At 35.5% G+C, this 23,666-nt stretch overlaps 1 protein-coding gene across 5 annotated transcripts; it reads right to left on the bottom strand.

The window, feature by feature from the left end:
• Window positions 1–361: 361 nt before the first annotated feature.
• Window positions 362–23,412, bottom strand: LOC120283882 (piezo-type mechanosensitive ion channel homolog). 5 transcript variants are annotated; one of them, XM_039290662.1, is made up of 21 exons: window positions 23,007–23,400; window positions 22,376–22,456; window positions 21,639–21,798; window positions 20,316–20,461; window positions 19,369–19,525; window positions 19,055–19,241; window positions 18,373–18,488; window positions 17,279–17,363; window positions 15,892–16,107; window positions 15,582–15,759; window positions 14,390–14,518; window positions 13,071–13,244; window positions 12,329–12,565; window positions 10,620–12,155; window positions 7,971–10,519; window positions 7,394–7,789; window positions 6,052–6,210; window positions 3,456–3,953; window positions 3,159–3,300; window positions 2,160–2,304; window positions 362–962 (listed from the first exon to the last, which is right to left on the bottom strand). In XM_039290662.1, the coding sequence occupies exons 1-21, from the start codon at window positions 23,053–23,055 to the stop codon at window positions 827–829; spliced, it is 7,476 nt and encodes a 2,491-aa protein (XP_039146596.1). In that variant the 5' UTR covers window positions 23,056–23,400; the 3' UTR covers window positions 362–826. The 5 variants fall into 5 exon arrangements, with proteins under 5 accessions (XP_039146596.1, XP_039146598.1, XP_039146600.1 ...); XM_039290664.1 differs by lacking the exons at window positions 21,639–21,798; window positions 22,376–22,456; window positions 23,007–23,400 and having other exon boundaries at window positions 20,300–20,429; XM_039290665.1 differs by lacking the exons at window positions 362–962; window positions 2,160–2,304; window positions 3,159–3,300; window positions 3,456–3,953 and having other exon boundaries at window positions 6,052–6,154; window positions 23,007–23,411.
• Window positions 23,413–23,666: the final 254 nt, after the last annotated feature.

Here is a 23,666-nt window from a genome sequence, read left to right as displayed (position 1 = left end):
ACATTTTCACTTACTCTCTATTTTAATAATAAATAATAAATAACCATAAAACAACGTCCAAACTAATCTTCTCTCATCCAGATAATTTCATCAATACAACATTACACAAATAATGCAGTATAAACGTATGGCTTCTAAGCTCCATAGACATCAAAGAGAATATTTCACAGGATGGCTAAAACTAATTGTTTGGAGCAGCTATTAAACACAGCAGCCGCAAACCTGAAAAAGATGCAATAATCATATGCAAAGATCAGATTAGACGTTAAAACAACTGCTCAAATGGTCAATAGTTGATGGCTTCCAACAGTGTGATAAGATTCGCTTTCCAAACTACAGTTGGTCATCTCTCCGCAAAATAGATCATAAAGAAAAATATTGAGAAAACTTTCATTTTCTAAGCATCAAGTCTCTGTCTCAATTACTACTGTACACAAAATTTATATACATGTAATTTAATCCAGAAGATGGAAAGTATAATACAACCTGGCCAGGATCAGCAGCAGTACAAGTTTTAGGCTCAAACGATCATAATTTACAACAAATACTGCCAGAATGATGAACAGTACTTTGGGGAAGAAGGATCTCATATGGCATACCATGACTCAAGTGATGACACTTATTGTGTGAGCACAAAGAATAAATTTGCCAAGAAAAGGCTCAATGAACCAATGGCATCGGCGAACTCAGATAAATTGGTACTTTATTAGATCAATCGGCAACAATTCCTTTCACTCCCTCCCATACTTTGATCTAGAATGAGCATCTGCTTCAATAAGCAGAACTCTCCTTGTGAAAACGGTATTTGTTCATTTCCAACATTGCTTTAATCAGGTTTTGTGTACTCTAGAAGCATGTGAGGGGACCTGTAAATTTTGACAAGCGTCCAGTAAAGTACTTCTTCGACTTCCAACTCACCCTCTGCACGTGCAGCATAGATGTCTTCACAGATAGCTATTAGCCTGCGCAAAATGAAAGCTTGATATTCAATCTTCAAAGAGACACATATGCAACACAGCAAACACTGGCTTTTTCACCATTCAAGGGAAAAGTGAAAAGATCCACACAAGAAAAGCAAGGAATGCGTTTGAGCATGTTGACAATTTCCATGCGCCTTGCATGATGAGATTCAATAATATTTAAAATGGAAAATAAAAATGCAGCATCTGCTTTACAGTAGTATTACCACCACAGCATAAAATAGGGATTAAATGGTTATGATCCAAATAGTGAAGGGCCAAGTATCTGTGTTGACTGACATGAGAGGTATGATATTTTGTTCGGGCATTTAAGTCAGATATGTATTATTACATTTTTCTTTCTTTTTTTCCACTAACAACTGTCATAAAAATAGCTCCAGCAACATATGTCACAATATGAAAATTAGACAATTCCGAACTCAGGGAAGACACGTAAAAAAGAGGACAGGAGAAAGGTTCATATGTTGGGGTTTAAAACACAATACATAATAAGAAGAGTTTGGCAAGAATGAAGCACTGAGATGTGTGAAAATACACCAAATAAAACATAAAGAAGAGATATGGAGAAAATATGACCTAAAATATAACTTTCAAATAAAAAATAGACAAACAGAAACAGCTAAATTTGCATTTCAAACCTATCAAAATGAATAAGGGAATTAGGTTGTTGCAATGATGCAAGTGATATATACGAGTGATTAACGAGCAATTGCACATTTTGTTGCAATGTGCATATATAAATAATATACGAGTATCACTGTTACATAGTGATTAACAAGCAATTGTAATTCACAAAATGGTATTTCTAAAGAAACTATGTCCTCAACCATACCTTCATTAAATTTTGCTTGGTTGTTGTCATTGTTGTCATCATATGACCATATAATATAGACATAAATAAAATATGATGTGTAGGGCATTTTGCTTATTTTCAAATTTTTCTCCATGGTCCTGTAGTTTGTTTTTGCCAAAACTTTTGCACTAAAATTATTGATGCATCATTTTTAAGCAGTGACGTTCTAGAAGAATTATAACAAGGTAAATCTAGGGCAGAAATAAAAAATGACTGAAGTAAATGCAATAAAAGAAATCAACAATTTGCTATAAATAACAATATGTTTGAAAAATAAAGAGTAATATCATAAAAGGGTTAAAAGAGTAAACAAAGAACCAACACACCTGTCACATGAAGGAAGATTCTCAAAGGGTATTCTCATTCTCAGATCAGAACATTGAAGTCTAATAAACCGACCAACAGCGAGCACAAAAGTCAGGTAGAGACTCCAGATGCTGAACTTGCTCAAAGTTTCTCCTAGGATTCCCTCTGAAAAGGAAGTGACATTAGAATAAATAAACAAATAAATTTGACATGAAATATTTTGCACACAAACTGAAAAACACAGTATTGATGCATGACTCCATTCACAAAAAACATTGGTTCATGTAACTTAAAACCACATGAAAATTGTAATCTTTGTGTCTCATGTATCATGGAATAGCCACTGGTCATACACTAATAGCCAGTGAGTTGCTTTGAGTAGAAAATGGGAGAAATGGGCAGCTTACGGATAACAGTGTTGACATGAGGTTCAACAAACGCATCATCCTAGTCAGCCAGCTAGCCTATCCACAGATGTCATTTGATATGAGACCAGCCTACATTATGTGATGGTGGTAAAAAAACAATGTAGTGGATTGCAGGCAGACAATGCAGTCATACGTCCAGGAAAATTTTTAGCATGTTGCTTTTCTAAGACCACATAGTTGCCATGGCATATTCTTATCGACAGAGTTGAATTGATATATCATAAGCCATAAGGATGGGTTATGTGTGCACGTAGCCATATACACAACTTAAGTTCTAAAGGAGATATACAAAATGGACTTGATAGTGACATAAACATGTTTTTATGACTTAAGATTATAGTACTTCTCATAAGTAGACATATGTGGCAGACGTTTCTTTTTTACAGCAAAACCCACAGTACTGCTAGAAGTCTTAGGTGATGGTTATGATAAGAATGCCAATGCACTTGTCTTTGTTTAAGCCAGAACTTGATTTCATGAATATTCTTCAGAGTTATATTAAGTAGTACTTGAAAAAGAGGGAAAATTAAGGCACTAATATTAAACCCAAGAGAGGTAGACAACATCATCAAAAACATTATATACACTCACGTGGAGTCTCCTCTGAAACAACAATAGCCATAGGTCCAGTCAACTCATTACAACCCACCACATCCGATGCATTGACATCATAGAAGGACCACCATGGTAAGCTCTCTTGATTTAAGACAAGCTCACCGCTGACTGAACTTACCTGCATAGGCAAAACTGAAGATGTTGGAAAAATGACATAACAGTATAAGAACTTGCAAGACGATGAGAACATCAGATGCTGAAAATATATAGCTTAAGTTGATATTGCATAATGGTCACCAATATAGTAAAAAAAAAGGAGTGCATGCTGCATACTGTTTGCTCAAGGCGCCGCACTTCACCTGATCCAGTGACTCTGAAGTACCTGGGATACACATTATATATTGCAAAACCTTTAGCAGACCCATTAAGTACTTGTTGAACTGTAGATGCACTGGGCACATCTTCAACAGTGATCTCATATTTCACAACCTCCTTCCCCTTTGGCCTCTCCCTGGTAAATAACCATGTGAAAATTATATCCATGTCATAATCAAGGGATTTAATAAACCTATTCTTAACCATAGGAGGCACCAGCCACACTGCACTGGCATCAGCTTGACAACAAATCAGTTGAATATCATTCACATTATACGTATCCAGAAAATGATCACGGTCGAGATCTTCACGAAAATCCAGCTTATCCCATGGAAATCTTTCACAAAGTGTAGTTTGAAAAAGAGTCAGCCTTCCACCAGCAGCTTTAATATCTACGTGAACAGTCACATCTATAATAGGGTTGGCAATGTTAGTTGGGTTGCCACTGCTGTACATCTGTAGAGAACACAGCAAAATTTTATTTCAAGCTGACTCTGCAGCCAAATAGAATTAAAAGCCAACTCAAATACAAAACATGAAAGATGGAAAACCCGAACAAAGCATCTCAAGGAAAAAGCACAAACCACTGCAAGGTCACACATACTGCAGTAAAAACTAGGTAGAGATCTCAAAAGGATAAGCATAAAATTGAAATGGAGCCAGCAGCCCTGCATCTATCTTCCGACATAATGTAATAAGAATGTACAACAAAATGGTGAGGTCCAGTCAAACACCTATTTTCATTGGATTAAATTGATGCTTCAAAGAGCAATTAAGCTCCCTGCGTCAAGATTATCATCTTTTAATGTGGTCTAGACTTCTCAAGAGTTCAAAAGGATTTGGAAATATTTGTACCAAGTTGTAAGAAGAGCATCTTTTAACCTTACTCTTTGGATTCTATTGCATGCTGCCCCATTCTCGAGCAGCCATGATGACAAATCTGTCTCGTACTATTAAAACACTGATGTTAGGGTGACAACTATTAGGATTTGCAAATAGCTGTTCACTTGTTCCAAGTTGTAAGAAGAGCATCTTTTAACCTGACTATTTGGATTCTATTGCATGCTGCCCTGTTCTAGAGCTACCATGATGACAAATCTGTCTCATACTATTAAAACACTGATGTTAGAGTAACAACTACTAGATTTTTAACCAAGCACATATACGGTGTGAGACCCAAACATATATATTAAAATCCATATTTGACATGTAACCAATGTGACTATTATTTACTATATATCCCCTTGATATGGCTATTCTATTTTGACTGGTTATTTTGCAAACAAACCAATTTACCAAATTTAATATCATTTAGATTCAAACAAACATATTATCTAGGCTTGTTCCAAACCAAAAGCATAAGCTAAATATATTCATATCCATGTTTACTAACTTAAGTGATGTGGCCATATTATTTACTTTAATAACATCCAATTGTTGATGAAAACAAGATATCCCAGGATTAACTGTTGGGATATGAGATACATAACACCACCACAAAATATGAACTGAACCTCTTTGGTCATTTACTTCATGGAAATATGTTTAACCACCCATAAATGTTTAACACGCAACTCACTGCAGCAACCTAATGGAGACTTAATCTCACTTTTCTAAATGTTGTAGGATATTGAAACACAACAAGCACAACAAACAAGAGAATAATTAAATAATAAGTTTTGTTTTGGCCAGGAAAAACAAGTTGATCTCAAATGAAAAGTCAAAAGAGAGCTTTAAATGGATTTAAGATGGCTATCGTAATTTGCAATACAATTCTACTAAAACTGACTCACTAAATGAACAGTAAGTAGTATCTAACTACTAATCATAGGGCAAGGATGGATGCCGTTAAGTTGTAATGAGTTGAAAATCTACTACCTTGGCTAGATAACCCACTTTAAGAATATATTAGACTAGGTAGAGTGGCAAATAAAAAATGCTCATTGCAGGAAAAGAATATACTTAATCAGAATGAGAGTATGTATAAACATGGGCACACAAACTACTTCAAGAATAAAATATCTTACATAGTTAAGTGACATATAAAAGTAGACAATCTTCATGTAATCATGCATCTTGAACCAAAGAGAAAGATAAAAGCATGAACAATCAGATCTTTAAACAGTGAAAACCTACTGCCAGGCAGGCCCACGAGTTGAGAACCAAGCAAATACAACACAGCACAAAGGAACATCCAACAGCATAAGCAGTAATCTCTTCAGAAAATTCATTATAGAGGTAAGAAATTAATGGCGCAAAAAAATATAAAGTTTTGAAGTCTGCAAGCATTTGATATCATGCAAACATGAGTTGAGAATGAAACGAGTACAAAATAGCACAAAGGAACAGCCAACAGCATAAACGCTAATCTCTTTAGAAAATTCATTTAACACGTAAGAAATGAACTGCAGAGCTAAATATAAGGTTTTCAAGACTGCAACCATTTGATTTCATGCACTCATGAACCCTAAGTCTCACACCAAGCAAGTTTTCCTACAAGTATATATAAATATAAGACTGCGAAAGCAGAACATTTAATGCCTTAACTTCTTACCAGCATAGGAGCCCAAATGACACAAATCAATATAAAGAACAAACAAATGCCACTACAAAATTTGGTTGTTTTTGTTTGCTTCTCTCCTTGCTTATGCCCTGCTCTGTTCAAAACAGCATCACATTTTACAAGAAATAAACTTGAATTGATGTCCTCCAACTGCATAAAAACAATAGGTACCAGATTGAGAAAATAAAGAAAGCCACTAAGTAGATGTGCTACACAATAAACAATTCGCTGGTTTAAACATCATGAATGCCTACACTAAGTAAAGGGAGGACTATCCAATGTGACAAGTAGACCAAAAGTCTTCTGCATTCACCTACAGAGGGTTGCCATATAGGATGACATTTATATTGTAAAAAATATGGCATTGGCCAGAGTTCACATGTAAATGGGTTTACTATCCCAAAAGAAACAGCCACCGCATACAAAACATGATAAAAACAAAATATTTGTTGATACAGTAACTATATAACTGAACAATAATTAATAAAGATAATGAACAAATAATATTCAAAAAATAGACACCTCAAACAAGTTATATTTATACCATAGTTGAATTTGCCTATCTTCGCTATTACACAGAAATGTTAATGTTGTTTTACTTGACAATCATCTAAAATTGGACTTGCATGCAACAGAGGGTCCATGAGCTATGCACCAGTGGCAAATATAGCTGCAGACTTAACTAACACAACTAGCATTATGCATGTTATAGGACAATAGTTTAACTAAATTATAGAATCATTCTCACCTATTTCACCACATGTTGTATAGAATGGTCTCAAGATGATCAAGGAAAATTAACTTCAAGTGACTTACATAGCGCATGCATAAGACACAGAATTCATACTCATTCTCACCTATTTCACCACATGTTGTATAGAATGGTCTCAAGATGATCAAGGAAAATTAACTTCAAGTGACTTACATAGCGCATGCATAAGACACAGAATTCATACTCTTAGTAAAACATAGGTCCTTCATCTGCCAAAACTAGTAAGACCTACATTAATTCAGAAATGTACAGTATATGTTATGATGTCGTTGTAGATTCTCAGGTTCCATGGTATTATTCTCAGGTATCCATGGTATATAAAATAATAATAATAATAATAATAATTAAAAAAAAAACCTGAACTCTTGCACAGGAGAAATAATTCATGGCCTACATTTTCTTTTTAGAATTTTGTACATAAAATCAGAACAAAGCTATAGATATAAAGTTGACATCACCAACAATAGCGCATTCAGTGAGTCTTAGTTCCTTCTTACTAAAGCATTTTGTGAAATACTATTGGCATAAAGCAACAAAATAAAAATACTTGGAACAAGTTACCTTTAGCCAGTCATACATTGTTAGAGAAGTTGTCGTACAGGACCAATCAAGCACACAACGCAGTTCATACAGAAATGGTAAAGCTCGATAAAGTCGAAAACCCAGATAGTTGACTTGCGTAACTTTGCTTGTCAAAAATTGACGATATAAAGTACTTTTATTAGGAATTCCATGTTGAATTTGCAATGCCTGCAGTGCTAAGGAAACTGATTTTGTTAAATAGATAGCACGAAGAGCAAATCCTCCTACACGTTGGTGAGATGGCTCCATATACCAAGCATACTCTGTGACTGAATATGTAAATAGGATAAGGTTGAAAATATAGAAAATGAGTTTGCCTGCGGCGAAGGAACAAAGATATATGATCCGATCAAGCACAATCAAGAAAAACAGAATCTGCAAATAAAGGGAAACCCAGACTCCAGTTAACAGTACAACACACCAGAATTCAAAATAAATACATTAAATTAAGTGTATAGAGACAGATATTATGAGCTCTTATCATATGACCCTTTCCAAAATAAAATGCTTTATAAGACATGTTAAGCCTAAATCATTGAAGAAATCATGAACTCACCATCAAGATAAATACAAACTCCTTGGGGAACTGATCTTCAAGCTGATAAACATCCAGAAATTTGCTGTTGTTCTTTATGACAGACTGGTAGAACATGGCAACTAAAAAGAAAACAGCCAAGTCAGCACCAAATATATAAGCATATAGGTCAATTTCTCTTTTGCCACCTCCAATTACAGATATTATAGGGTATGGAAAGTCTATTTCTTCGATGAGCCCCATGCTTTTTGCTTTAAGAATCTCACTTGCTACATCAGCAGCTGGAGTTAAAGATCTGTACCATTCTACTGCTGGGCATCCTACTGAAGGAGAAGCATAAACAACTTCAAGAACAGCAAGAGCAACATTTGCGCTTTCTTGACTTTTTTCAATGCTTTGAATTCGAACTTTGCTGACAGAATGGCATGAATTTGGAATTTTCACTTGGCATCTTTCCTCATGCACTACTCTGAGCAACTGATTTATTCTAGATTCAATCCTCTCTGGCTGGATCCCATCATCAGGCCACTCATCAACTTTCATTGACAATTGCACAAAATGTGGAGGAGCTTCAGATCCTTGTGTCAATGACATCCAATACCGAGTGAAACCTCTTGATACTATCTTTATTATCTCTATTACTGGAGAGAGGAAACGCCATACCCTCATTCCCCAACTATAGGTCACCACATGGTCATCCTTGTGAGGACTTCTCATACCAAAAAGCTTAAATTCTGTTACAGGTGCCCACTCACCATCTTTAGCAGTTATAGAACTCTGAAGAAGGGTTGATATGTACACAAGAAAGAGAGGAAGGGTGCTAACAACAAATGATGCTGTAATCTTGTGATCAGGAAACCCCAACCTCTGCAGTATTTTAAGATTGATACTCAATCCACAGTGCTGGATAATAATCTGATACAAATACTGAACCAAAATATTGAACTCTGTGTAGATTAGAATAATAATCCAGAATAAATAAGTAGGACCAGAATTTACACAAAGAGCATACAAAAAAAGAGCTCCAAGGTAAACCATGGAAAGCAAGCTGAAATTCCAGAGAAAGACTAGAATGAAGCAGCAGTAGCAAACAACATCGTTGTTAGACCGCATTTGTGACCATATGAAACGAAATATTCTACCTATCTGAAGGCTGGCTGCAGGCATCGTGGTTCCACTAGCTGAACAAACTGATGTTGTCCGATCAAAATGCCCATGTCCTATTTTATTCTGACTTTCAATTTCATCATAAACCCCATCCTCAGCAGAAGAATGACCATTTGAATCTGATTCCCCATGTTCAATATTCAAGAAACTCACAATGTTGGTAACCGCCTGATTTCCAAGGGACTGGACTTGAGAAACACCATCACCTATCAATTGCACAGCTGAAACTAGAGGATTTTCTTTACCCTTACCCTTTTCTTTTGAATCTTTCTCAACACTTTGGTATGCAGTATCATCTCCTTCTCCTAATTCACTTATCTCACAAAGAGAGTCCTGTAAATGCTTCATGTCCATTGCTAATGAGCTTTCACTTTTAGCACTCTTAGGAGATTGTAGTATATCATATGATACGTGTGAGATTAATTCCCTTCCCTGGGTATCAGGTAGAGCAAAGCCAAATGAATTAATTGAATCTGTATTCAAATCCTGGTCCTCAGAATCTAAGATATCTTCCTTTCCTTGTAACTTGCCAGTTTCAGCAGCGACTGCGGGATTCTTTCTTCTTCGAAGGCCTCTGTTTTGTGGAGAAGTGCTACCAAGATTTGTGACACCATTCATGCTATTTAGTTGGCTTTGCAAATTTAGCATCTCAGATTTCATTTTCTCCACTTGCAAGTTACGTTGCCGTTTTTGTTCTTCTGATTTGCGAATGTGCAGCAATTGTTCAGTTTTCCATGCTGCCCTCTTCTCTTGTTCACGTACCATAGCACCAATCTGCTCGGCCTCAAGATATCTTGCAACATAGTCAAATTCTCGGGAGCAAAATATGTAAGATTGCATTGATACCAATAAAAAGATAATAATTTCAACCAAGGCAGATCTTGAAGTAATCCGGAATCCATAATCATACTTATAAAATCCAATGATCTCATATATATAGTCAGTTGTCCCACACTTGCCAGAGCTGTAGTCTCCAAGATAAGGACATTGATATGCCAGAGAAAGAACAATGACCACAAAATTATATAGTCGCAAAAATTTAAAAATTTGGTTCTTCTTTTTCAGTATCTCAAGCCTCATTCGAAAGAAAACCAGTGCAAAACCAAGGTAGCCGAGGTGAAGGACATCATACTCTAGCGTTCCAGTTATCAAAATTAATGCCAGAACAATGTCTAAAAGATGACAATAAGAATATAGCCTCAAATAATCTAGAAAGGTCCACATGCTTTTTGTTTCAAAAGAGAGATCTCTCCAAACTTGCGCATTTCTCCTTTGAGACATCATCTGCTGGTATGTGTGCGAGTCAGAGAAACCATCTAAATGATCAGAACGGAGTTTAAAAGAAGAGAATATAAAAACCAAATAGTAACTGACAACAATACGTGGATCATCAACAATTACTCCTGCATAAAAAGAAAGGTCCAATTTGTAAGGTATCGCTTATGCCAGCAAAAATAGCACTCGCAAAAGAAACAGAATGTAATATAATGACAGAGAGATTACCCAGCCAGCATTTCATGCAGTATCTGAAATGAAGACTTGAGCTACTCCAGCAATCATGACAGTGAACATTCACCTCGCTAGGGCCATGGATCCAAGGAATCAGATTTTTCCAAATGGCAAAGTACTCGAGCACAAGGATAACAGCAAATAAGAAAACAAATATGGGCCACAATCTCCGGATAACTTGTCGATTCAGAAGGATACATGCAATTAAGCACATTATGTAAAACATTGAGATAACATTCAATGCAGAAAAACTTGCTACAAGTAAAGCAACCATGTTAATCTCAAGACCTCGGAGCTGGAATAGATTTTCAATCCAGAATCTCATATAGATTTTCAGTGTAGTTATCTGCATTTCAAACCTCTCCTTCCTCAAAGCAATGATGCGTTTCTTGTTCCACTTATGGCTCTCTTTAGAACTGCCCCATATATAGCCAAACGAGTATCTACTAGTGCTACTCCCTGTACCTCTTGCCAAACTAGCCATTTGATCAGATACTTCAAAGGCAACAGAGCTAAATGATGGCCATGACTTGGAGGTGGTACCTCTTTGTTTGGAAAACACAAGAGCAGAATCTACAGGTGTTGCATTTCCTCTGGTATCTGCCGAGGTATATTCTGCTGAAATAAACAACTGGCAAGGTTCTTCCCACTTTCCCTCATTTATTAGATGGTTTGGCATCTTTTCAAGCCAACGGAAAACATTATATTGAAGGGTGCACGCAACAATCACCAGTATTTTCCCCCTCAAGCCTAATTCAAGACCCCAAAATCCAGAATCAAAAGACTTCAAACCAAGGAAAAGTGACAAACCATAAAATTTTTGACCAGGAAACATGTATGCCAGTTTACCCCACATTTGAAACAGATATTCACAAGCCACAAGAAGACCAGAGTAGACCAAGAAGAATTTGGAAGGCACCGTAGAAGCTTTAGGTAAAGTAGAACAGATAATGAGGCCCACAAGATATAGAAATCCAAAAGCACTTATGGAAGATATAGAAGCATAAAAAACCGCAGCTGACAAAATTTTGTCGCTGTGCCAGATAAGAAACCTTCGGACAAACCCCAAGATCCCAAGCTCTGATGCGTCAGAAGAATCAGCCGTTCTGTTGTGCCTACTTTGTAAACGTTCATAGCTGTAAAGTTGCATTACAATCAAAACAGCTAAGGACTCCCAAACATTCTCCAGTAAAGAGGCTTCAGGATTGAATCCCAAATCAGGATAAAGAGTAATAATTTTGGACAACCACATCATAAAACTAGAAGAAATGCTCAAGCTATAGGTGAAAACAAAGACTATGGTTGTGTATACTTTTAAAGGAAACCAGAGTCTCCTTCTAGTCTTCTCCACAAGTTGCCTTCCGATTATCCAAAACATCAGGAAGAAAAGGTATCCAAATGATATATAATTAGGAACCATCAAATAAACTGTAAGAAGAATGGTCACAAATGCAATGTATGTCCCATATGACCGATACGTAGATAAAAATTTCTGGCCAACTTTGCCAAGATATGTTGCAATCAATTTCTCTGGGAAAGAAGAAATAGATAAGAGAGTAAACAATTCGATCAGGTAGCATCACTAATATCACTGTCAAGCTACAATTTTGACATAACAATGGAGAAATGAAAACAAAGCATTAGGGACCTCAAGAGACCTAAAGCCAGCTATACATACATATAGATGGAATTAAGTGACTTACCATGTGAAGACTTGCTTGACTGACTGCTCCGGGAACCTGCTGATGCATAAACTGAGAGTAGCACAGATTTGTTCAAGCCAGCTTTCAGTATGCTAAACCCAAATGGAGGATATGGAGTGTGCTGTATAATGGCAGAAAATGCAAACAGCATTTTAAACCCATGATTCTGCACTGCACAAAAGCACAAGAGGACACCAATTTCCATGAAGTTCCCAAAGGTAGCATTACCCGAGAGCCCTGCAAACCACATAGGAAATGGTATTGAAGATTAATCCCAGCAGATTATATCTATGCAAAACAACCAAGAAGCCAGTCTGCATTAGCAGTAAGTTGGTGACTAAGAAATAACTGGAAGATTATCCACTATTGAAAAAGGTATGCCTCCATTTTATGTTGCAACAAAGCACTGTCAATGATATTGGCCAGTTTATGTTAAGCGTTTAGGCATGCATACATTGCAAGTATGCAACAGGATTCCAAACAATGTGCAACTTGAATATTAGAATGCACCATTTTGAAAAGACAAACAAATACCAACATACTGCCTCAAACATTAAAAAAATCAACATAAGCAATGTTCTTCACTTTGGACAAAGGCAGAGATTAAGTGAATTTATTATTTTCTATGGAAGCCAGATATATGAGCATCATCAAAACAACAAATTTAGTTATTAATGGAAAAATACATGGATCCAAACACTAATTAGAATTGTAATTTAGTTTCATATAAAAAAATGCATACCTAATTGTGACAGAATTTCCATAGTTAAGGAACCACCATGCCCCAAAATCTTGGTGACAAGGTTCAGCTGAAGAATATACAAAATTGAGAAATGTGCCTCACAGAATAAAATCAATGCTTGACGCATCTTTCTGCTTATAGAATAGCTTAGCAGGAAGATCAAGAAGAAGCACACTGATACAATAGAAAACATCGGGCATCAATTAGTATAACACATATTGTAAAATATAAAGAACATACATCCAAAGATCCCATAAATTTAAGCTAATGTTTTGTGCAACTTAAGAATGCTCCTCATGGCTGAAGCTAGGTAAATACAATCCATAAAAATAGGGATTCAAAGAGATTTTTATAGAAAGGAGACTCATTACCTCTAAAAGATGATGGAGTGTATATTCATTTTGCTAACATTACAAATAGTCCTGACCTTCAAAAACTTACATGTCTGCAACCTAGGAACGGTCCTCGTGGCAAAGGCTTACAATCCATTAAAATAGGAATAGTATCCTTAACTAGATCTGGGTATCCTCAAATCATCCCTCCTTTCCATAGATTTGAGATCCATAAAAAGATTGAACATTCGGATCTACTGGTCAATGTGATCTGTTTTTTCTTTTTTCAGAAGGAATTTTCTTACGGAAAGACAAAACTGTAGAAGGCGATGGAGAGCATATTATTTTAGCCAGCACTAGGTGATAGTCTAGATCTTTGAAACACATCTCTTTGGTTACAGCTTTGATGGTTAATAGACAATTAAATAGTGCCAAGGAGAACAAAAAAATATATACCCCCTAACCTGTAACAAACTAGAAAGAATTCAAAACCTAAACAGCTAGAATTGATGTGTGCTGGATCTTTCAAAGTAGCACAACCAAAAATATAAATAGAAAAAAGATATTAAATCAAACTTAAAGTAGTAATAATACATTCAATGTGCATAGGAAAGTGCTTAAAGGGTGTCCACAAGGTTCAACAATGTGGCAAGACTTAACAATGTGTTGTACTAAATAAATTATCTACTCTTTTAATCCCAAATAGCACAGATGAATTTGGGAAGCTATACTGTTTACATAAATGTGATCTTCATCAAACTCCATAAAACTGTTTTAGATAAATTTCAAGTGGCAAATTCATGTACAAAGTATATTATGAAGATCATATCAAACCCATATGTAAAATTGTTTTAGATAAGCTGCTACTTCCTTTTCAAGTTTCACATTTCATTGAGTGAAATTGTTATTTAGTATAAGTTAACTGAGTTCAAATGAAAAATAGACTAAACTATAACAGAAAAGAGAAGAAAGGATGTTTCACCATACTATAAACTGCATGAATAAAGCCAGGCTTCATCGCGAGAAGGAAAATAAGACCAAGGGTAATAGGACGAGAACATTTGCGCAAACCCCATGCTATGGTAGCCACAACCAATACCTTCGTATCTTCCTTATCTGAGAGCAATATTCCATCATGAACATTAATTACACAGCAAATGAACAACAGAAAAAATAAAGATCAAGAACAGCAAAAGACAAAAGCTATTTTCAACAAGCATGATGCTTTTCAGGGATTTAATATAACCCTTTGCAAAAGTGAAAACCCATCAAGTGGAGCTAGCCTATATCATTGATAACAAAATTAAACAGATTACTAACACGTCCAAGCAAATTCTCCAAGACTTGAGAAAGATGATGAGAGAAGTCCAAACTGCAGAAGATAAAAAGAAATTCTATGGACTACTCTAAATCTTGCCATCTCCACTCAGGATTTATCCCATAACTTTATACTTGATTGTAATGCTTAACTTGAGCATCCACTCTACCAAAGGCATAGCATGTTTAGCTTCTTGGCGATTAGCTTTATCATGCTTTACCAATAAATTTCCGTAACTATGAAAATTTCGAAGAATTTAAAAAGCAGCGATTCAATGCCAAAGGAACTGCAATCAAATCAAACAGTAGGGCAACTGTAATCCCATCATACACACTTCAATATAAGCATCTTTTGAGCTTCTCCAATAATTTCCATTTAGTTATATGTAAAGCCACTTCATCAATATTTACATCCTATACTAAGATATATAGATTATATAGTGACAAAGATAACACTATTAACATCATACGAGACCAATAGTCAGGTAGACTTCTTGAGTGGAGAAATAAATTTTTCAGGACATTATAATCATCATTTTAGTTTCAAGCATTCATCCAACTCGGCCTCCATAATTAATGATAAAGTTCAGATTTAAAGGAGATCACTACATGTATCATGGCACCTTATTTTCTAGTCTTAGCTCTGTCTTTGGTTATTCTCGTTCTGAACCTCCTAAACAAGAAGGGTTCAACCCCAAACCTGTTATCTTATTTATTTGGATTAAAAGCTACTGTCAAGCCTTTTTTTTATCAGAAAGTAAAATTTTTGCTAAAAAAGAAAATCCAGCTGCATAAACCTGTCTATGAAAACATACAAAGATAATCCAACTCTGAAAAAACTGCACCCTGGATTTACTATCACCTTCAACCGTATGATCATCATGTCTGGATCGCCCATCATCATCAGAAAAGTATAGAAAGACAGAGTTGTTCACAAGATTACCGACTGCCACAAGGACGCCTAGGCAAAACTGTGCTAGTAGGAAAAAACCCGGAATGGGATAGTGCCAAAATCCAATTGTTTCCCAAATCTCCATGTCCTGCAATTATGTTTATAAAAAACTCCAGTACAGCTCTATGCACATACTTAGATGAATGCATTATAGTAAGAAAGAACCGACATACAATATAAAACTCAAGAGAATAGCTACTGCCAATAGACAACTGTGTACCTTGCGGAGTTTTTTGTTCAGGAATGTGAATGCCACATTGAACACATATGTGCTAGCAGCCCAAAGGAGAATGAAAATAAGCAGCAACCCATTCAAACGATGCAACCGGAACAAGGAGGGGAAAGCATACAAAACGTAGCCGACATAAGCAAGTAATCCAAAAGCACATATACTAGCAAATGTGAAGCTCCAAAATGAAAGTGCACACAACAAAACCTGTCATAGTCAGAACTGAAGGATTTACAACTAAGCCAATTATTCACAAGGTGATTTGAAGTGCAAATACAAGTGTCTAGTTTAAAAAAACATAAAACAGACAATGAGATACATACCTACATATGCTTATAAGAATGAGGTGAGACAGCAAAATAAATAAATAAATAAAAATAAAAAATAAGATCCAAAATTCAATACTCAAAACTCAAAAGTGAGCAGCAATTAGCACTTTCTCTAGATTCATTTCTTAAACTTTAGTGCCAGTCATTCTTCACCATCTTCTTTATGGGAAAATTCACATAATACTTCTGTATCCAGAAAATTATATTGAAGATGCATTCATGAAAGCACAAAGTCAAAAAATTTCAGATCATATATCACAAATTCCGTTTTTTAGCTCTTATACCCAAATAAAGTTAAGAACACTAAAAGCACTTAGCAACATCTACTTGAGGCGTGGAGTTCAACTAGATTAATTCTGTGGATGCAGATTTGCTTTATGCAACTTCACATAAAATGGGTTCAACAATCTATTGGAAAATATTGGTTGCCAGCTTAGTGAGGACATATATGCAGATACAAGACTATATGGTTGCATCAGAAGCACACATTGGGTAGTACAAAGACCTGCAGCAAATGCTGAACATCAAGTTTATCTAGCTTATTAAAATCTCTAAATATTATGTTGCTAAACCAATTAATTATTAAAGAAATGCAGAATTCATCTAACATCAGAACCGAGAATAAAAATAGTTCCACAACCATCTACAGATCCTTTGTACTAGGTAAAGCATCCTTATCCAAAAACAAATGTTCCTCCCTCCCAAAAAAATATCCATTTTGAACATGAAGTAATACTGTATTGTCAACGCAAGAAAAGGTTGATGAATAAAACAAGAATACAGGAATGTTAAAGCCACAGAACCACCAGTGCCACAACACTAAGCCTTTTATCATCAAAACCAGGTTAGCTATCGAGAACAAAAGTTGCACTCATGCGGAAAATCCATCCAATATAGCTACACCCTTTAGCAAGTCAACTTTCAGGAAAAGAAGAATATGCCCAAAAATACTTGCCTGATGATCAATAGATTTCACAAAAGGCCAAAAGCATATAACCTGAGTGAAGAAGGAAATTTAAGGATGCAGCATAAACCACACAAATGCTTACCGGGAAACCATAAGTGAAAAAGTTAATGCTGAAAGTTCTGAAAACTGATCGTCTTAATAACACGTTAGTGTGTCTAACACCCGACCTGGACAATGAATGAACAATCAGTTAATCAACCGCACATATACCAGAGCTGGAATTTCTAATTCAGCACAAAAAGTTAAAAGGTGGATGGACAAAAATTTCATCATATTATTTCTAATGGAGTTCTAACATCAACAAAATCTCATTGCTCCCATCTGACAATAGCATAATAGGTAGTGGATAAATCTAAGGCCCTAGATAAAAGATGCTCACAAAAACTTTAAACCTCACAAATTTTTAAGAGATATATAAGGAAATCAGACTCTTGTTATCTGAATTCTCACTACAGAATTTTTGAATTTTCTTAGCATAGCACACAGCTCTAGACTATTTGTGATAGGTCACACACAAAAGACAGAATATGAGCAAGCATATAAAGGCAAGACATTCCAGTTATCTATTTGACTGAATTTACACAATTATTGATCTGTAGCAGGAGAACAATTATTCTTGATTCTCACAAAAAAAGGGGTGTGTTATGCATGCATTTATATATCATCATGGGCTTAAAATCCTTTTAAAAAAATAAAAATAATCACACACACAGACACACACACACACACACACACACACACACACACAAATTTTAAGGAAACAATAATAATGACAAATACTCCACAATATGAGCTATTCATGAAAGTAAAAGACTGCCTCAACCACTCCCATTTTTCACCCTTCCCTTCTATTTAATTATCTCTTCCTTTGCCTTGATAATATAGAACAGTAATGCAAAGTGACTAATAAAAAAAGAAAATGTAGAGCAATAAAAACAGTGCAATTACAATTAAGGCAAGGATGATAGTCAGATAACAAAGGTCATGATCCACATAAAAAACCTTCAGTCATCATTCAAGAAAACTTTCTCACAACTCACAAGAGATGATGCTGGCTATGTGTGTGTGTGTGAGTGTGTGTGTTTCTGTGAGTGTGAAAGAAAATAATTCAACACCCAAAAGGAGATTAAATGAAGATAATATAATTGGTTCTGATTCATCTTAGAGTCATGTTACCGAGATTCACGAATGAAAAATGAATGGTTTGATGGAATAAGTCGCTCAGTCAAAGTATTGTCTTGCATGGAAATAATAGAATCCATTTCTTCCAAATCACTTCTAACAGAGGACAACTGTAGGAAGAAAAATGGGAAAAAATAAGTGTAGAAAGGTTAGAATGAAGAACATTACAGCCTAGTACTAAAATAAGAGTAAAACAAACCAATACTTGGAGAGCTAAATGTAACTAACAACTAAAGCATAAAGGCTGATAATAAAGTCATAGAGGAGTCAACAGTAAGCAAACCAAGTTTAGAGAATTTAATCCAGCACGATAAAAAGTCCAGGAAAAACAAAATTAATCAAACTAGTGAGTCACAAGTGAACAGATAATTATAGTATCATATGAGCTTTAAACAACCCCACAGTTATAACTCCTGAACCAAATGAGATTATATACCTTAATCCAACTAAAGAACAAAGTACACTAAAAATGGCAGCTGAAGCCAAAGCTTGGAGAAACTTTTCAACGTGATCATTATGTCACTTAAAAAATCGCAGAAAAACTAATAGAGACTATTTGAAGGTGAAGTTTAAAGAATACTGATGAATTGGACAAAGATAAACATTATACGTTCAATATCAAGATTATCATAGTTCAATCTAAATGTCATTCACCACTCTCAGGTCAGATGCTTACCATGAAAAAATACATTAGTAGAGAAATGCCAGAAAAAAGTTCTGGCCACTCTGACATATTGGTCACTTTAAATAAACCAATGAAGTCAGCAATTATCAAGACCGCACTTGGAAATTGTACTGGAAGCTGGTAGACATAAAGGAGAAGGACGCTGAAGCATGCATATGATAGCAAAGGCCTCCACCACCTTTATAATCAAATGTGCAAAATGCAAGTCAAAAGGTCACCCACGGCATGGTTGTCAAGTATACATCAAAAGAAATGGAAAATAATCTACAAACCAAAAACTAACAAGATGAAATTTGCATATTTACCGAAAAAGGCCAAGAAAATTGCTTGTTAGAGACCAATCAACGAGACCAACACAGCTGCAAATGAAAAATGGCAAAGAAATCCAAGAGGGATGACTAATCCCCACAACCAACTGCATAGCAGGCAAAAACAAACAGCAGGCAACCTTGAGATGGGAACCTACAGGATGGGAATGAAAAGAAATGATATCACACTTCCGTTATCATCAATCGTAACATTCAAGTTATATAAGATGTTTAGTGAGGGTATCCAACAAAAATAATCAATATAGAATAACAGTAATATCAAGGCGGACAAATGATCTTAATCAATGACTAGCAGGCAAAAGCAATAACATACTTAATCTACAAATGTGACAATAAGGTTATGCTGAATAATAAATAAATAACTTATTTGACCACAGAAACAGCCAAACAGGCAATTCTAAGTCCTGCAAATAAAACAAGTTTCTCTTAATGAAAGATTATCAACTGCACTTCCATCATGCCATGACAAAGTGTAAATTGGTGGTAGTTGCAAGTTTTTTCTTCTGCATTACTTGAGGATAACTCCCTGGGTCAAGGAAAGTACTCAATTTCATCACAAATCACTTCAAGAATAAATTAAAATTTTAAAATGATTATATCATGCTGGCATATATAACTCATACATAGGGTTTGTAGTCTACAATATTCAGAAAAACAACCATATTAAAGAACCCATACGATACTACTGTTCCAAATATTTTTCATGTGTTCATTACAAGATTTGGAAGCTTTAAGACAATTTGAACCAAGGGTTTATGGCACAGAAAAGGAAACAAATACGATAAATACCGTGCTTATTACATAATCTATAAAACTAGGATAGTGTTTTAGTTTGAATTGCTTCTCAAACAAAATAAGAAATCAATACACAGAAAACAACAACAAAATGGAAATACGAGACAGAGACTTTTGTGTATAAAAACCTATGCGATCAAAGGCTGCTGAAAAATTCAACCAACAAGAATCTCGATCAAGGTTACTTCCAAAGGCCTCAACAACAGAAACCAAAGCAACTGCTAGCTGTATGACCACAATGTAAATAACAGATGTTGATCCCCATGGCTGTACCCTGCAAAAAGCAGTGCATCTACATAATCATGTACCAAAACATTGACCAAATTTTAATTATTACAGTAACTACATTGAAAAAACTAAAAGTGCTGCATGCTCAACAAATTATCCTCATGCCATGTATCAGCAATTATCTCCATGCTCACAAAAAAGAGCATCTAAATAATCATGTATCAAAAAATTGTGTTCTCGAAACAAGCTTGTTCTACAAAACCACCTGTACATGAGTTTGCCCCAGATATACATAATATGGACTTTGACGATTGAGCTAAATTCCACAATAAGGATTTTGACATGCTACTGACTTGTATTAGGTAAATCTTAGAAATATTTTACTTGATAGTACACAAACAAATTTTACAATATAAACTTTAAAAAATGTAGCAAAATTTTTATGAACAGCAAGAAAATAATCTGAAGCAGATTTGTAAAATAAATAAGGAAACCAGTCTCTTCTACCCAATCCACAATCACCCCGGATCTTGCTAGACTTGATAAATATGAAACGAAAGTTGATCTAAATCCTAACTGCAGATCCACTAACTAAACAAACCAACAATGATGCAAGATAAATCCTTGATCCCACTTGCATAAAACTGTAGAATATGAAGGTAAATGTTCACAAGAAAAGTAAAGAATAAATCAATACTAAGTTGTTTGACAAATTAAAAAGGCTCACCTAGAATCACTAGGTACATGATTTTGGAAGTAATTGTGTGTGTGTGTGTGTGTGTGTGCATCATAAAGAACTTTATAAAGCTTCTTATCAAAAGAGAGGCCTCAGTTGTCATGAGTATATGTGATAAATGGATATCCTTGCTCACAAGCTGTAGAAAATCCAGAAATACCAGGGTCAGGGTAACTGTAAGGTATGACTTCTGAATAGAGGGAACATAACAACTGTTTCACATGATTGCCATGTATTTGTAATAACAGGTAGCAAAAGCATAGTATAAACATAATAAAAAGTTAGGAGGATCCAATAGATCAAGCATATTTTTCCCACAACAGGAAATAAAATACCTGGGGACTCTAATGCATAATGAGATCAAGAAAGCGTCTCAAAAGTGAGCAACTATTAAAAGTGATGAAGTAAACATTGACACAATCTTTTCATCAAATAGATAAATAAGAAACTAATGAAAATTGGAAGACAACCTAATAATAATAATTACCTAACAAACCCAACAAGCTTGGCCCACCGAGCATCGGCCATACTCCATCCTTCACCCTCAATACACCATAAAATCTGAAATATAACCTCAGCTACTATAGAAAGCAAAGAGAATACAACAACACCCCGAGATAATAAATACAGCCTCCGAAAACGGAATTCTGCAAAAAACCAAAATCAAAATTTTCCATCACAAACAAAATACACCCAACTGCTGAACCAGAGGAAAATTTTGAACTTCCAGAAACAAACAGCAGCTGTCATAAGAAGAGGACTCCAGTTCCAACTTCCAACCATTAAGGTAGATTTTGGAAAGAACGGCAATTTAAAACTTAAAATCCTGAACTAGTACCAGATACAATGAATAAAAGAAACAATTTATACAGCTATACTGACTTTCAAATATCAGGTAAACAAAGAGTTGTAAAAACAACAAGAGAGGTATAACTAAGAATTTTAGCAAAATTCAAACAATGAATCTGAATTTATGATGAGTACAACTAAGACAAGGCAGTGTGAAATTCTCCTCGAAACTTACAATTAATAAGCTAGATTTTTGTCATGCCTATGTTCAAACTTTGACATGATAACATTATAATAAGTACATAGCAGTAGAAAGGGGTCGAGTTATGCCACTAATCTTAAGAAAAAGCACCCCAGTGCTAATCACCATCAATCACTAGAAGCAAATTTCTTTCCAAGAGAAATGCACAAAAGCTTCAGGGATGAGAGCTGTACCTTGTCTTGAAGAAGTAAACTGAAAGGCAATAAACATCAATAAATTGACAAGAGAAATCAAACTCCAGTCATGTAAAGAAGCTGCAGAAGAACAACAAAATACATTAATGCATACACCATTATGAAGAAAACTGCATAAATTTCTGGTTACACACTTCCTTCCAACATTTTGAATTTATAGAGTTCAAAACATTGATTCGTAAATTGACTATAGTTAACAACACGTTGTGAGTTTAATAGTGGATCATGTCCAACCCTGCAGACCGTATATAGACATAAAAAATCCCCAAATGAATGCAAAGAATGATACATACACACTAGCAATAGTAAACCCTAAAATAAATATCCGCCTAGCCCTACATCCATGCATGCCCTGTGGAATTCGCATGCAAGAAAATGAGTTAATCAGAACAAAACCATAATCCAATGTTCTAGAGTTCCCTGAACAAAAGAAAGCATGTGATCAAGTCTGATGTTTAATTGGAACTACTAAAGAGCTCCATCTCTGAGCACTAAAACAACAAGGAAAACGAAAAACAAATTCAATTCCATGGCAAACAAAGAAGTTCTTCACATTCGGCAACATAAATCCTTCGCGATTCAAGAAAACCCTCAAAGAGAGCGAGATTACCTGCCAAAAGGAGAAAAGGCAGCAGGAACCGTCCAAGAAAACGCCCCATTCTCCAACGTCACCGCTTCCTTTCCTCAAAGAACCCAAAATCCAAAAGCGAAAACCCTAATCCCACTCGGAAAACCAAAACCCATGCCGAGAAAACATCAAAAATCGTCACGGCAAATCCAAAAACTGGAGAAAAAACACCGATCCTCGCACCGAATTTTGAGAATCGTGATCTCACGTTCTCGAATTTCTCGGAATCGATCGGATCGAAGGAAGGCGTCAGCACCGCTGGCTCCCTCTCTCTCTCTCTCTCTCTCTCTTTTTTCTTCGATCGAAAAAGACCCCCAAAAAAAAATTAGAAAGAGGAAGAAGAGCGGGCTGGCTCCGTCCCGAACGGAACGCGGTACGTTCACCCGCGGAACTTCGATAGGAATACGTAGAGATCCACTCGTCCGCTTGTCATTGGCCAATTGGCCTTTCTACTGGGGCCCTTTATATAGAGCTCACCGAGTGCCACGTGTTCATATCTTTTGAGATTTGATTTTTTTTAAACCGTTGGTTTTTTTTTTTTAACGTTGTGGAAATTAGCCATTATTAATGTGAGATATTTTAGGAAATGACAAGCTTATGTAATGATTTGATTTGAGATTTAGAATAGAAAATAATTTTACT

This window comes from Dioscorea cayenensis, chromosome 19 (genome assembly GCF_009730915.1).
Source record: "Dioscorea cayenensis subsp. rotundata cultivar TDr96_F1 chromosome 19, TDr96_F1_v2_PseudoChromosome.rev07_lg8_w22 25.fasta, whole genome shotgun sequence".
NCBI classification, from domain to species: Eukaryota; Viridiplantae; Streptophyta; class Magnoliopsida; order Dioscoreales; family Dioscoreaceae; genus Dioscorea; species Dioscorea cayenensis.
This window is presented reverse-complemented; position numbering and strand designations above follow the sequence as displayed.